The sequence below is a fragment of the Stenella coeruleoalba genome, assembly GCF_951394435.1.
Source record: "Stenella coeruleoalba genome assembly, chromosome: 1".
Taxonomy (NCBI): Eukaryota; Metazoa; Chordata; class Mammalia; order Artiodactyla; family Delphinidae; genus Stenella; species Stenella coeruleoalba.
In genome coordinates, this window is record NC_137169.1 from 177,946,677 (window position 1) to 177,961,952 (window position 15,276).

At 45.5% G+C, this 15,276-nt stretch overlaps 1 protein-coding gene across 1 annotated transcript in view; it reads right to left on the minus strand.

Moving 5' to 3' along the window:
• TOR3A (torsin family 3 member A) overlaps positions 1 to 13,490 on the minus strand; it is a 41,180-nt gene extending 27,690 nt beyond the window's left edge. The window contains exons 1-4 of the mRNA XM_079929971.1: positions 12,292 to 13,490; positions 11,059 to 11,172; positions 10,223 to 10,488; positions 8,441 to 8,619 (exon numbers count right to left, since the gene is read on the minus strand). Coding sequence (XP_079786097.1) covers positions 8,441 to 8,619; positions 10,223 to 10,488; positions 11,059 to 11,172; positions 12,292 to 12,559 — 827 coding nt within the window. The 5' untranslated portion in view covers positions 12,560 to 13,490. The remainder of the gene's footprint in view (positions 1 to 8,440; positions 8,620 to 10,222; positions 10,489 to 11,058; positions 11,173 to 12,291) is intronic.
• Between the last annotated feature and the right edge of the window lie 1,786 nt (positions 13,491 to 15,276).

The following is a 15,276-nucleotide window of genomic DNA, read 5'->3' on the forward strand; positions in this document are numbered from 1 at the left end:
AATACAACCCTAGCCTTACTACTCATACTTACTGCTTTTTGACTCCCCCAACTAAACGTCTATGCAGAAAAAACCAGCCCTTACGAATGTGGCTTTGACCCAATAGGATCTGCTCGTCTACCCTTTTCCATAAAATTTTTCCTAGTAGCAATTACTTTCCTCCTCTTTGACCTAGAAATTGCTCTCCTACTCCCTTTACCTTGAGCAATCCAAACAAATAACCTAACAACAATACTCCTCATGGCCCTATTCCTAATCTCCCTACTGGCAGCTAGCCTAGCCTATGAATGAACCCAAAAAGGCCTAGAATGAGATAAATATGATACTTAGTTTAAAATAAAACAAGTGGTTTCGACCCACTAGACTGTGATCTAAACTCACAAGTACCAAATGTCTCTAGTCCACATTAACATTTTAATTGCCTTTACAGTATCCCTCACAGGTTTATTAATATACCGATCCCACCTAATATCTGCATTACTATGCTTAGAAGGCATAGTACTATCATTATTCATTCTAGCAGCCCTTACAATCCTAAACACACACTTCACTCTGGCCAACATGATACCAATCATCCTCTTAGTATTTGCAGCCTGTGAAGCAGCTATTGGACTAGCCTTATTAGTCATAGTTTCCAACACGTATGGTACTGACTACGTACAAAACCTTAACCTCCTTCAATGCTAAAATTTATTGTTCCTACTATTATACCTTTAACTTGACTATCAAAAAGTAACTTTATCTGAATTAACACTACAACCCACAGTTTACTAATCAGCTTTACAAGCTTACTTCTACTTAACCAATTTAACGATAACAGCCTCAACTACTCTTTAACATTTTTCTCTGACTCCCTTTCCGCACCACTCTTAATATTAATATGACTTCTCCCCTTGATGTTAATAGCAAGCCAATCTCACCTCCTAAAAGAACCACTTGCCCGAAAAAAACTCGACAATACTAATTATACTACAAATCCTCTTAATTATAACCTTTACTGCTATAGAACTAATTATGTTTTATATTACATTTGAAGCCACATTAATTCCTACTCTCATTATCATTACCCGTTGAGGCAACCAAACAGAACGACTTAATGCAGGGCTCTACTTCTTATTTTATACACTCATGGGATCTCTCCCCTTACTAGTAGCACTAACGTATCTACAAAATACAGTAGGCTCCCTGAATTTCCTATTATTACAATACTGAGCCCAACCATTATCAACTTCCTGATCTAACACTTTCATATGATTAGCTTGCATAATAGCCTTCCTAGTAAAAATACCCCTTTATGGACTACATCTTTGATTACCCAAAGCACATGTAGAAGCCCCCATTGCAGGCTCAATAGTCCTTGCAGCTGTACTACTAAAGCTCGGAGGCTATGGAATACTACGAATCACATCAATTCTTAATCCCCTAACAGAACACATAGCCTACCCTTTCCTTGTACTATCCCTATGAGGAATAATCATAACCAGTTCTATCTGTTTACGCCAAACAGATCTAAAATCACTAATCGCATACTCCTCAGTCAGCCACATAGCACTCGTCATTGCAGCCATCCTTATCCAAACCCCTTGAAGTTACATAGGAGCTACTGCCTTAATAATTGCCCATGGCCTTACCTCCTCCATATTATTCTGTTTAGCAAATTCAAACTACGAACGTATTCATAGCCGAACCATAATCCTAGCACGAGGCCTACAAATTTTTTTCCCACTAATAGCTACCTGATGACTATTAGCAAGCCTAACAAACCTCGCCCTACCCCCTACCATCAACCTGATCGGAGAACTGCTCGTAATTATATCAACTTTCTCGTGATCAAACCTCACTATCATCCTTATAGGAACAAATATTGTAATTACAGCCCTCTACTCCCTATACATACTAATCATAACACAACGCGGCAAACACACACCATATTAACAACCTTACCCCTACTTTTACACGGGAACATACCTTAATAGCCCTACGCATTATCCCCCTCCTACTCCTGTCACTAAACCCTAAAATCATTTTAGGGCCTCTCTATTGTAAGTGTAGTTTAAAAAAACCGTTAGTTTGTGAAACTAAAAACAGAAGACAAAAACTTCTTACTTACCGAAAAAGTATTGCAAGAACTGCTAATTCATGCCCTCCACACTTAACAATGTGGCTTTTTCAAGCTTTTAAAGGATAGTAGTTATCTATTGGTCTTAGGAACCAAAAAATTGGTGCAACTCCAAATAAAAGTAATAAACTTATTTACTTCTTCCGCCCTACTCACACTACTCATACTGATCGCCCCTGTTATAGCATCTAGTACAAACCTCTACAAAAACAACAAGTACCAACATTATGTAAAAAATATAACCCTCTTTGCTTTCATCACCAGCCTGATCCCAATAATAATATTTATCCACACAAATCAAGAAATACTCATCTCAAACTGACACTGAATTACTATCCATACCCTTAAACTAACACTCAGCTTTAAAATAGACTACTTTTCACTTATATTTATGCCTGTAGCACTATTCATTACATGGTCTATCATAGAATTTTCAATATGATACATGCACTCCGACCCTCACATCAACCAATTCTTCAAATATCTACTTATCTTCCTCATTACCATACTTATCCTCGTCACAGCTAACAACCTCTTCCAATTATTTATCGGATGAGAGGGAGTAGGAATTATATCTTTCCTATTAATTGGCTGATGATTCGGACGAACAGACGCTAATACAGCCGCTCTTCAAGCAATCCTATATAACCGTATCGGAGACATCGGATTCCTTCTATCCATAGCCTGATTCCTACATAATACAAACGCATGAGACTTACAACAAATCTTCACACTTAACCAAAATCCCCCAATCCTCCCTCTTATAGGACTCACATTAGCCGCAGCTGGAAAATCAGCCCAATTTGGTCTACACCCCTGACTACCCTCAGCAATAGAAGGTCCCACTCCAGTTTCAGCCCTACTCCATTCAAGCACAATAGTCGTAGCGGGAATTTTCCTACTTATCCACTTCTACCCTCTAACAGAAAATAACAAATTTATTCAAACAATAATACTTTCTCTAGGTGCCCTCCCCACCCTATTCACAGCTATCTGTGCCTTAACCCAAAATGATATCAAAAAAATCATTGCTTTTTCCACCTCCAGTCAACTTGGCCTAATAATAGTGACATTAGGCCTCAACCAACCACACCTAGCATTCCTGCACATTTGTACACATGCTTTCTTCAAAGCTATGTTATTCCTATGTTCCGGCTCCATCATTCACAATCTAAACAATGAACAGGACATTCGAAAGATAGGAGGACTATACACAATCCTTCCCTTCACTACAACTGCCCTAATCATCGGCTGCTTCGCACTAACAGGAATACCATTTCTCACAGGATTCTACTCTAAAGACCTCATCACTGAAGCCGCCACTTCATCTTATACCAACGCCTGAGCCCTACTACTAACACTAATCGCCACCACCCTAACAGCTATTTACAGCACTCGCATTATTTTCTTTACTTTACTAGAACAACCTCGCTTCCCTCCTCTCTTAAACATTAATGAAACTAACCCCATACTAATTAACCCTATTAAACGCCTATTAATCGGAAGCATCTTTGCCGGATTTATTCTCTCCAACAGTATACCCCCAATAACTACCCCTCTAATAACTATACCTTTATACCTAAAACTAACAGCCCTTATAGTAACAACCCCAGGCTTTATTCTCGCATTCGAAATTAACACCTACTCAAAAAACCTAAAGTATCCCTATCCATCAGACTCTACTAAATTCTCTACCCTGCTAGGTTATTTCCCTACAATTATACATCGCTTACCCCCTCACCTAGTCCTAACAATAAGCCAGAAATTTGCAACCTCCTTGCTAGACCTAGCCTGAACAGAAACCATTCTACCAAAAACTATAGCTCTCATTCAACTAAAGGCCTCCACACTAACTTCAAACCAAAAAGGCCTTATCAAACTCTACTTCCTATCTTTCCTCATCACTATAACCCTTAGCATGCTACTATTTAATTACCCCGAGTAATCTCCATAATAACCACCACACCAATAAACAAAGACCATCCAGTAACAACAACCAACCAAGTGCCGTAACTATACAATGCAGCAATCCCTATAGCTTCCTCACTAAAAAATCCAGAATCCCCTGTATCATAAATGACTCAATCCCCTAACCCATTAAACTCAAACACAACATTCACTTTTCCACCCTCTAAAACATACAACACCACTAAAAATTCTACCACCAAACCTAAAAGAAATCCCCCTAGTACAACTTTATTAGAAACCCAAACCTCAGGATACTGCTCAGTAGCTATAGCCGTTGTATAACCAAACACAACTAACATTCCTCCCAAATAAATCAGAAATACTATTAGACCTAAAAACGAACCCCCAAAACTAAAAACAATTCCACATCCCATAGCACCACCCACAATCAACCCTAAACCACCATAAACAGGTGAAGGCTTTGAAGAAACCCCCACAAGACTAATTACAAACATAGTGCTCATAATAAAAACAATATATATTGCCATTATTCTCACATGGACTCCAACCACGACCAATGACGTGAAAAATCATCGTTGTAATTCAACTACAAGAACCTTAATGACCAACATCCGAAAAACACACCCACTAATAAAAATTCTCAATGACACATTTATTGATCTTCCCACTCCATCTAACATCTCCTCATGATGGAACTTTGGCTCCCTACTAGGCCTCTGCCTAATCATACAAATCCTAACAGGTTTATTCCTAGCAATACACTACACGCCAGACACCTCAACTGCCTTTTCATCAGTCGCACACATCTGTCGAGACGTTAACTACGGTTGACTCATTAGATATTTACACGCAAATGGAGCCTCTATATTCTTCATCTGCCTTTACGCCCACATCAGACGCGGCCTATACTATGGCTCTCATATATTCCAAGAAACATGAAACACTGGCGTACTCCTACTATTAATAGTTACAGCTACTGCATTCGTAGGCTATGTCCTACCCTGAGGACAAATATCATTCTGAAGCGCAACCGTTATCACTAATCTCCTATCAGCAATCCCTTACATTGGCACTACCTTGGTAGAATGAATCTGAGGCGGGTTTTCCGTAGATAAAGCAACACTAACACGTTTCTTCGCTTTCCACTTTATCCTCCCATTCATCATCACAGCATTAGTAGCTGTTCACCTGCTATTCCTACACGAAACAGGATCCAATAACCCCACAGGAATCTCATCCAACATAGATATAATCCCATTCCACCCTTACTACACAATCAAAGACACCCTAGGCGCTTTACTATTAATCCTAACCCTGCTAGCACTAACTCTATTCACACCTGACCTATTAGGAGACCCCGATAACTATACCCCAGCAAATGCACTAAGCACCCCTGCACACATCAAACCAGAATGATACTTCCTATTTGCATACGCAATCTTACGATCAATTCCCAATAAACTAGGAGGAGTACTAGCACTACTACTTTCCATCCTCATCCTAATCTTTATTCCAATACTTCAAACATCCAAACAACGAAGTATAATATTCCGACCCTTTAGCCAACTCTTATTTTGAACTCTAATCGCAGACCTCCTAACCTTAACATGAATCGGAGGCCAACCTGTAGAACACCCATACATCATCGTAGGCCAATTAGCATCTATCCTATACTTTCTCCTAATCTTAGTGCTAATACCAACAATCAGCCTTATTGAAAATAAACTCTTAAAATGAAGAGTCTTTGTAGTATAACAAAATACCCCGGTCTTGTAAACCGGAAAAGGAGAACCCCATTCCTCCCTAAGACTCAAGGAAGAGACGTTAAACCTCACCACCAACACCCAAAGCTGGAATTCTACATAAACTATTCCTTGAAAAAGCTTACTGTAGAGTTACCATAACACTACAGTACTACGTCAGTATTAAAAGTAATCTGTTTCAAAAACATTTTATTGTACATATCACATACACATATACACATGCATATTAATATTTTAGTCTCTTCTTGTAAATATTCATATGTACATGCTATGTGTTATTGTGCATTCATTTATTTTCCATACGGTAAGTTAAAGCTCGTATTAAATTTCATTAATTTTACATATTACATAATATGCATACTCGTACATATTATATGTCCCCTAACAATTTTATTTCCATTATATCCTATGGCCGCTCCATTAGATCACGAGCTTAATCAGCATGCCGCGTGAAACCAGCAACCCGCTCGGCAGGGATCCCTCTTCTCGCACCGGGCCTATACTCCGTGGGGGTAGCTAATGGTGATCTTTATAAGACATCTGGTTCTTACTTCAGGACCATTTTAACTTAAAATCGCCCACTCGTTCCTCTTAAATAAGACATCTCGATGGACTAATGACTAATCAGCCCATGCTCACACATAACTGAGATTTCATACATTTGGTATTTTTTATTTTGGGGGGGGGGCCTTTAAAAACTTTAAAAAGTTTTTAAAAATGGATTAAAGACTTGAACTTAAGACCGGAAACTATGAAATTCCTAGAGGAAAACATAGGTGGTAAGTTACTTCACATTGGTCTTAGCAAATATTTTTTGGATTTGACACCAAAAGCTAAGGCAACAAAATCAAAAATAAACAAGTGGGACTACATCAAACCAAAAAGCTCCTGCACAGCAAAGGAAACCATCAACAATACAAAAAGGCAGGGACTTCGCTGAGGTCCAGTGGTTAAGACTCTGCGCTCTCAATGTAGGGGGCCCAGGTTCGATCCCTGGTCAGGGAACTTGATCCCACATGCTGCAACTAAGAGCCCGCATGCCACACCTAAAGATCCCGCACGCAGCAACAAAGATCCTGTGTGGCACAACTAAGACCCAGTGTGGCCAAATAAATAAATAATAAAACAGCAACCTACTAAATGGGAGAAAATATTTGCAAATCATATATCTGATAACGGGTTAGTATCCAAAACATATAAAGAACTCATACAACTCAATAGCAAAAAAATAGTCCAATTAAAAAATGGGCAGATCTGAATTGACATTTTTCCAAAGAAGACATACAAGTAGCCAACAGGTAGACAAAAGGTGCTCAACATCACTAATCATGGGGGATATTATGGAAATCATAACAGGTATGAGATACCACCTCATACCTTTTAGAATGGCTATCATTAAATAGACAAGAAATAACCAGTGTTGGTAAGGCTGTGGAGAAAAGGGAACCCTTGTGTATTCCTGGTGGGAAAATAAATTGGTGCAACCACTATGGAAAACAGTATGGAGGTTCCTCAAAAAATTAAAAATACAACTACCATATGATCCAGCAATTCCACTTCTGGGCATTTATCCAAAGATAATGAAAACACTAACTTGAAAAGATATCTGCACGCCTATGTTCACTGTAACATTATTCACAATAGCCAAGATAAGAAATATCTGTGTCCATCAACAGATGAATGGATATAGAAAAAAATGTGTGTGTGTGTGTATACATACATACATACATACATACACACACACACACACACACACACACACACACACATATAATGGAATATTATTCAGCCATAAAAAAGAAGGAAACCTTGCTATTTGCAACAACATGGATGGACCTTGAAGGCATTATGCTGAGTGAAATAGGTCAGACAGAGAAAGATGAATGAGACAAATACTGTACAAACTTCAAGTAATAAATAAGTCATGGGGATGTAATGTACAGCATGGTGGCTTTAGTAACTAATACTGTAGTGCATATTTGGAAGTTGTTAAGAGAGTACATATTAAAAGTTCTCATCACAAGAACAAAAACGTTTTGTAACTAGTATGGTGACAGGTGTTAACTAGACTTACTGTGATCACCTCACAATATAAACAAATAGCTAATCACGTTGTCCACCTGAAACTAATATGTCAATTATACCTCAATTAAAAAAGAACACTTAATGTCCTTCTAAGAGGGGACTCCCAGTGTCCCTCTCTCAGGAGGCTATGTACTAACTGGGGAGTCTGAGGGGAGCCTCCCCATCCTAAGAGAACCATGGAGGAGGTCAGATGAGGGACAGCTTGTCCTCCCCAGGCTGGTCCTGGGAGCTAGTTAGCTGGCCTGTGCTGGGGGAGGGGATGTCAGAGTCCTTCAGAAGTGCTTGGCAGAATCAAGGCAGGAGCAGGGAGACCTAAGGCTCTCCGCCCCTGCTGCCACCCAGTCAGCTGGGCTTCTGTTTTCTCTCCCGGAGTTTGTGTTGGTCTCCCTTGTGGAAAAGGGTGGGCAGCCTAGAAAAGCGTGGAAGCCCTCCACCGCCGGCTTACAGGCCAAGTAACAGCTCCCAGGCCTGGCACACACAGCGCCTGGACAGGGTTCTTCCTCCCCTCACCCAGTCCTCCTGACTGTCGTTCCCCAGACCTTACCTGAGAAAAAGAAAGATGGTTCTCGGGGACTTGGCCCTCGGGTTCTCGGGGGCCTGGCGTTCCAGGTGTGGCCTGAGGGCCTCTAGCAGTCCTGGGTGCAGCTTCTCAGCCTCATCTAAAATGAACAGGGTCTGGTGGCAGTGCTCCTGCGTCTTCCTGATCTGGCCTGCCAGCTGCTCCTGCACAGAATACAGGGAGCTGCTGAGGTGCAGTGAGAGGCACCTTCTACCCCCGCGGGCCCTGGTGAGGCACTGGTTTCCCCAGGGCGCCTGCAGTGGATCACCTGGAGCTGGCTTCCACCGCAGAACCACCAATCCAAACCTCTGGGGGTGGAGCTAGGGCATCTGCCTCTAATGAGCTTCCCAGGTGATTCTCCTGAGCCCTGAGGTTTGAAAGCCAACTAGGTGGAGCCAGCCTGGGGAAAGGAAGAGGGCCTTTGGGAAGTGGCCCCAGCCATGCTCCCTCCCCTTCAGGATGAGGTTCCATCCCAGAACTAACCCTAACTCACCCTCCCCAGGGATAGGATTCAGGCTTTCTCAGGGGGGGTGACAGGCAGAGATAGGCTTGAATGCCCACAGGTGCCGTCTTGAACTCCCACAAGCAGAGCACCCGCTGGCACCAGGCTGGGCTCTCGGGGAAGAACCCAGGGGAGGACCTGTTTGGGACCCAGCCAACTCAAAACTGGGGTTCCCCACCCCAGGCAGGATTGTAAGCCCTCTAGTGAAAAGATGCTGCTCTACAGGGTTCAGGAGAACAGGGCCAGCTCCTGCCCCAGGGTGGGGTGTTTTAGCAGAGCCCACACTCACCATCCACCTCTAGCCTTCCTGGATTCTGACTTCAGCCCCATCTCCCCATAGTGTGTGTGAGAGGATGGGCAGGGATGAGAGTGATTTTCACAGCGAGGAAGCTGAGATTCACAGCTGTTTTACTGCAAAGCCAGCCAGTTCTTTCTGGGAAGGCCCGGCTGACCAGCTGCCTGCCCTTAGAACACATTAGCCTACCCCTGCCCTCCTGGGCTGCACTGAAAGATTGCCAGGCAAGCTGTCCTCAAAGGCTTACATAATCTTCCCAGGTTAACACACTACAAATATTGGAACTAAAAGCCAAACGTAGACACAACCACCTCTGTCATGCTGCAGTGGGGTCTGGTCATCGTCTGGCTAACATGTCTGAATGAAACCCAAAATAGCAGAGCAGCAGAGACACTTTCTGCTCTCCACTTGTTGACATATAATGAGTAGTTTGGGGAAGACATGGAAAAATCACTTTCGATAAGCCTGTTTAAAAAAACAGTGGGATATGCAACTTTCTGTCCAATATAATTACAGTGACATAAAAGAGCACAGGGGAATGGCCTGAAGGAAGTACACCAAAATGCTAACTGTGGCGGTGTCTGTGTGGGGAGATCATGATAAAGTTTTTGCTTTCTCTGTTCCACACTTCCTGAGGCCTTTCCACTACTCCTGTGACAGAAAAATCAACACACGAAGTCTCTGGTTAAGCTCAGTGTCTGGCCTCTCCTGTATGGCTGGGAGGGCGACAGCTCGGGACGAATAGCGTTTGGGACATCACTCTTTCCTCCACATGTTCAGGGCCTCATCTGTGTGGAGTGGATGCCTCTGTGGGTTACAGGTTCCCTTGCAACTGCGCCCCCGTCCTCCAACCGCCACACCCAGGGTTGGCTTCAGCCCCCCTCCCAGCACGGGGGCCTGCGCCTCAGCTGCCGGAGCCTTAGCCGGGCTCGGCCCCACTAGCCCAGCTCCCCGGCACGGCCGGCCTCACCTGGTACAGGTCCACATACTTGTGGTGAGGAAAGTGCAACGTGGCGATGAACACCTTGACACAGTCGCTCCTCAGCCCGTCCCGGTACAGGTTCTCTGCCAGCATCCGCGCCACGAAGTTCTTGCCTGTGCCAGACCAGCCGTGGAACGACAGAGCCAGGGCCTTGTCTGGCTGGGGCAGCTCCAAGTAGCCCCTGGCTGCTGTCAGGACCAGCTCCCGGGCCAGGTGCTGTCCGTGCAGGCGCACGCGCAGATCCGCCTCTAGGCCTAGGGCCAGGAAAGAGCCATGCTGAGAGGTGCCCACAGGTGCATCCCCACCAGGCTCGGCGACAGCTGAGAGACTGAGCGTCTATGAGGTGGGAGCCATCCTGTTTGGTGGCCTCAGGACAAGAAGCCACTGGGCAGACCTTGCAGCGGAAGAGATTCAGGGCTATTTTCTGAAGAGTATGAGAAATCAATGTTGACTTCACCCTTTCTGAAGGTCCTGAAGACACCCCAGAAAGGTTGGCAGAATCCCATCCGGATGAGGAAGCTGCTCCCACCCAGAAGTTTCAGGACCCCCTAAATATTTTATGGAGACACCCTCATTTTATTCATTCTAATTCAATTCAGCAAACACCTAGTGGAGGCAGCTAGTGTGTGCAAAGCCCTCCTCCAAGGCTTTCCTTCCTCTCAGCCATGAGGTTGCAGGGTTTCGATCAGGAGCCGTGGTGGAGACAGGGAGGGTGTGCTGCCAGCTGTGGGCAGGCAGAGGTTGGGTCCCTTCATCCTAGCATTTTCCTGAATTACCTCCCCTCCCCACAGATTCCTGGGCCTGAGGGTCATGTAAGGTCCAACCTGTGAAGTTATTGATGATCCTGCAGTCCCCACTGTCACAACAGTCCCGGAAGCTGCAGTACCAGGTGGTCAGGATATCCAGGTACTGCTGGCCCAACAGGGGAAGGCTCCAGCCTGGAAAAGGAGGAGCTGTGAGACAGGGACGGAGCCCAGGGCCCGGGGAGAGCTGAGCACTGCCTCCCTTCTCCCGTCCTCTCTCCAGAGCCACTCCCTGCTGCCCTGCCCTGGGCCTTCCTTGTGCCGCACTAGGGAATGGGCACAAATGGGCACCTCCGGCTATGAGGAAGTAGATGGCCTTGCTATATATAGATGCAGCTCCGGCTGCAGCAAAAGCTCAGTTTACTCAACAAATAAGCCTTAAGCATTTGTGCCAGACGTGTAAGAAACCCAAGCCCTGCCTGCAAGGAGTTTGGAGCCTAGGAGGGAGACACATAGTAACTGGTGATTATCATTCTTCCTACTTGCTTTGGATTGCAGAATCATCTGATCACGGCCAACCCCAAGTGTCTCGATTCTTTTATCAAATGTCAATTTGAATATGCCCAGCATTAGCAAAAACGAAACAAAAACCATTCACTGGAATTTAGAACTCTCGATTTAAATGGAAGATGTTTCTAGCACCACTGCAGCATTACCGTTACAGTACTATTACAGGACCTAGAAGTAACGACATCGACTGCAAGGAGCTTCAGAGATCACTGGGTCCACGACCGTGACGTGACAACCCTGCCTCACAATTTGTCAGTGACAGAGAATAAATCAGAACTCAGGTCCGGTGGACTCACAGCCCAGCCTCCGCCGCCATAAGCAGCAAAGGGGAAGAAGGTACTTGGGGGTGTATCCAACCGGGGACTTTCCTTAAAGCCATCAAGAAGGTGGGCAAGGGCAGCTCCTTGGAATGATGCCAGGGCAGGTTCGGAGACAGCAAGGAAGTGTGATCCGTCTGGAGGAGTCAAGAACGGGTGACGTGGGGGAGCGCAGCCAAGTCCACTCGTAGGCACTAGGGCGCTGCGCCAGGGCTGGGAAGGAGGGCAGTCCCGCAGAGGCTCCCTGCCCTCAGCCTGGCCCAAAGGCTGGGCGGAATAGCAAAGCCGGCGGCTAAGGCGCCCGCCTCGTGACCCTGGTCACAATGGCCCAGAGCAGGCGCGAGGCTCTGACCTCCGTGCCCAGATTCCATCGTGCCTCGCGCACCCAGTCCGCGCTCTCCCGCCCTCCTGAGCCGGCGGGTCTTACCCAGGGGCCGCGCCGGCTCCTCCTCATCCTGCCTGCATCCCTCGGGCCACACGCGGCAGCTGAAGAGAGCCCAGTAGCGTCTGCAGAGGGCGCCGGCCGCCCTCAGCCGCTCCCGCAGGCCCTGGAAGGCCGGGCAGGACCCGGCCTCACCCGCCTCCTCGGCTCCCTCCCTCGGCCTCGCGCGGCCGCCGTCTCCCCACGTGCCCGGGGGCGGCAGCAGCAGCAGCAGGAGCAGGAGCCAGAGCGGACTCCGCGGGCCGCGAAGCATGGCCGGGTCGGCAGCCGGTCCCGCCGCCGCCGCCCGTCCTCCACGGCCCTTTCCAGCCCCGGGTGGGCGGGCGGCGCCGGCACTTCCGAGGCCCGGATTGGCCGGGGATTGGCGTTGCCACGGGAACCGCAGGCGGGCAGAGCTCGCCTCCCATGTGACCCAGGGCGAGCCAGACGCCGGCCGGGAACCGAAACCCGGATGGTGCCCCGGAGGGCATCCCGAGGCCGCTTGCAGGCACCGCCCACCCACCGGGGACTCGCTGCCAGGCAGCAAGCAGTCTCTTCTGGGTGATTGTGGTTGCAAAGAAGTTGAAGTCAGGCCTTAAGATGGCCACTGTCAGTAATCACCCAGATACTTCCGGCTCTGGTGGCCCATCTGAGGCCTACTTAACACGGGCACCCACTTGTGCCCTGTCCCGTGTCTGCAGATCAACTTCTTGCCAACCTGTTAGACGAAGTCGGGCAACCATCTCACCCAGGAGTTTGAGTTGGCCAGGGCAGTCAGCCGGGGCCTGGCTCCTCTACAATGGGAAATGAAACAGAGTAGCAAATAATCAGCAGGTTTCCACAGCTGGAGTCCACCAAAAGCAAGAGGAAGCTGGTGGGCTCCAGTCTGGAGATATTGGGGCTTTGGAAGCTCCCAGAGCCATGGGAAAATCACGAGGTCTCATACCAATGTTATCATAGCCCATTAAAAACAAGTTAGGCCGAGTACTGGGTGCACTTCCTTGGCTTTAAGTTTGCAACTTTCAAATGCTTGTGGCTGTGAGCAGCTTCTCAGACACCACTGGCAAAAGACCTTGGAGCCTCTTTCCTGGGACTCTGTTCTCATAACCTGAGCAGGTAACAAGGTCGCTACATTTTGGAAGAGCTTAATGCATTTTTCAAAATCACCTGAGTTACTGAAGCCACTGGCCTAAGAGCCGTCTTGTCCTAGAAAGAAACTGCTGTCTCGAAATCATGGGACTTGACTAATTTCATAGGCTCAGTGGCTTTGAGGCTGGCCTCTCCATACAATAAGGTGAATCCTAGCACCAGATCTGTCACAGCCAAACTGATTCATATGTTCATCCCAGTCTCTTAGATAACACTCAACGCCAGGTCTGTTCCTCCTCAAGAGCTCACCAAATGTGCTCCTGCCTTTAATTCAAACAGCAATAGAGAAAGAAAAAGACTTACAAAAACAAATCCAAAACAATGAACAAAATGGCAATAAGAATATACATATTGATAATTTACAAAAGAGGAAAGAAAAAAAAAGACAAGACAAACAGCTGCATATATCAGATAAGCACCTGTGTGAGGATACCAAGAAAGTGAAATTGAAAAGCTACATTATGTATGCATATTGTATGTTTTAGTCATTCAGAGGGACGTCAGAACTGAACTCAAACCTTCCACAGAGCAGTTGCTAGTACACCAGCACTGAGTTGTCTGCAGTCAAGCTCGTGAAACCCTTGGAAGGACAGTTAACAAGGAACACACCATTATGCTTATTTGGAAATTGAAAACATTAACTCATTCAATAAATGTTGTTTGAGCATGAATGGCAATCTAGTATAGTGATTAACTGAATGGCCCCTTTTCTGATATGTCACTTTGGGTGTTACTTAACTGTGCTATGCCTCAGTTTCCCCACCTCTAAGAGGGGATAATAAAATGGTCACTTCATAGGCATGCTGTGAGGGCTAATGAGCTTATTCAGTTCTACATTAACCTTTATTATTGTAAATGCCCCCGCCTTGGAGGAGACTGGTCTACACAGGAGGCTTTGGAAGACTTTATTTACACTTGTGAGCTTCACAGGTGAATTTATGGTGATAAAATTACTAGTATTTACCCTGGCTTCTTTTTTTAAAAAACCCATGTTTTAAGACTATGGAAATAATTCTCTACTGGTAACTTTCATGTAGGTCTGATAATTTTTGAGATTGGATTTTTATTTGGAGTTCACATTTCATGGTAAATAAAGCAGGTAGCTTGGAAGTTCTTGGACAATTTGATTTCAAGACACCTTTTTCCGGAAAGAGTAAACTTTTTTTTTTTTTACCAGATCAGTCCCACATAGAAACAATGAATCCAAACACCAGTTTTTAGCTAAGCCTCTATTTCAAGTAAATTGCTAATATTTCATTCTCAGTGCTTGGAAGCTACTGGTTGTAACTCTAGGAGCAAGATCTCATAGATGATGGGGACATCTAGAGGCTTTTGTGAAAACTACAGGTAGCTTTGATTCCTTAGTGCTACTCATGAATGGCCCAAGGACCAGTGGCACTGGCATTGCCCTGGAGCTTGTTAGAAATGCAAACTCAGGCCCCAAACCTACTCAATCAAAATATGCATTTTAGCACAGTCTTTCAAAGAGAAAATGGGCACACAGCACCTTTATTGAGGTCATCTGAATGGGACCTAGCTTTGCAATTAGACAACTTCCCTACCCCGCTGAAGGCCGTCAGAACACCATCCGCCTTGAAAACAACCTTTGGGTAAAAATCAAGTCTTGATCGCCAAATAAATTTGGCATGTAATAAGCAAACTCTGAAAAGATAAAATGAATGTTTCACAGCTAATCTATAAGCCAATGGCTCCTTTAACACCTATGAAGAGCAACTGAAGCATCACAGTGGACTGAGACTTCCTTTCAAGAGGCAGGGCACACCTGATGAAAAACAAAGGAAACCCCTGAAGGGTTATTTCTGGTGACCCACGTACTGAAAA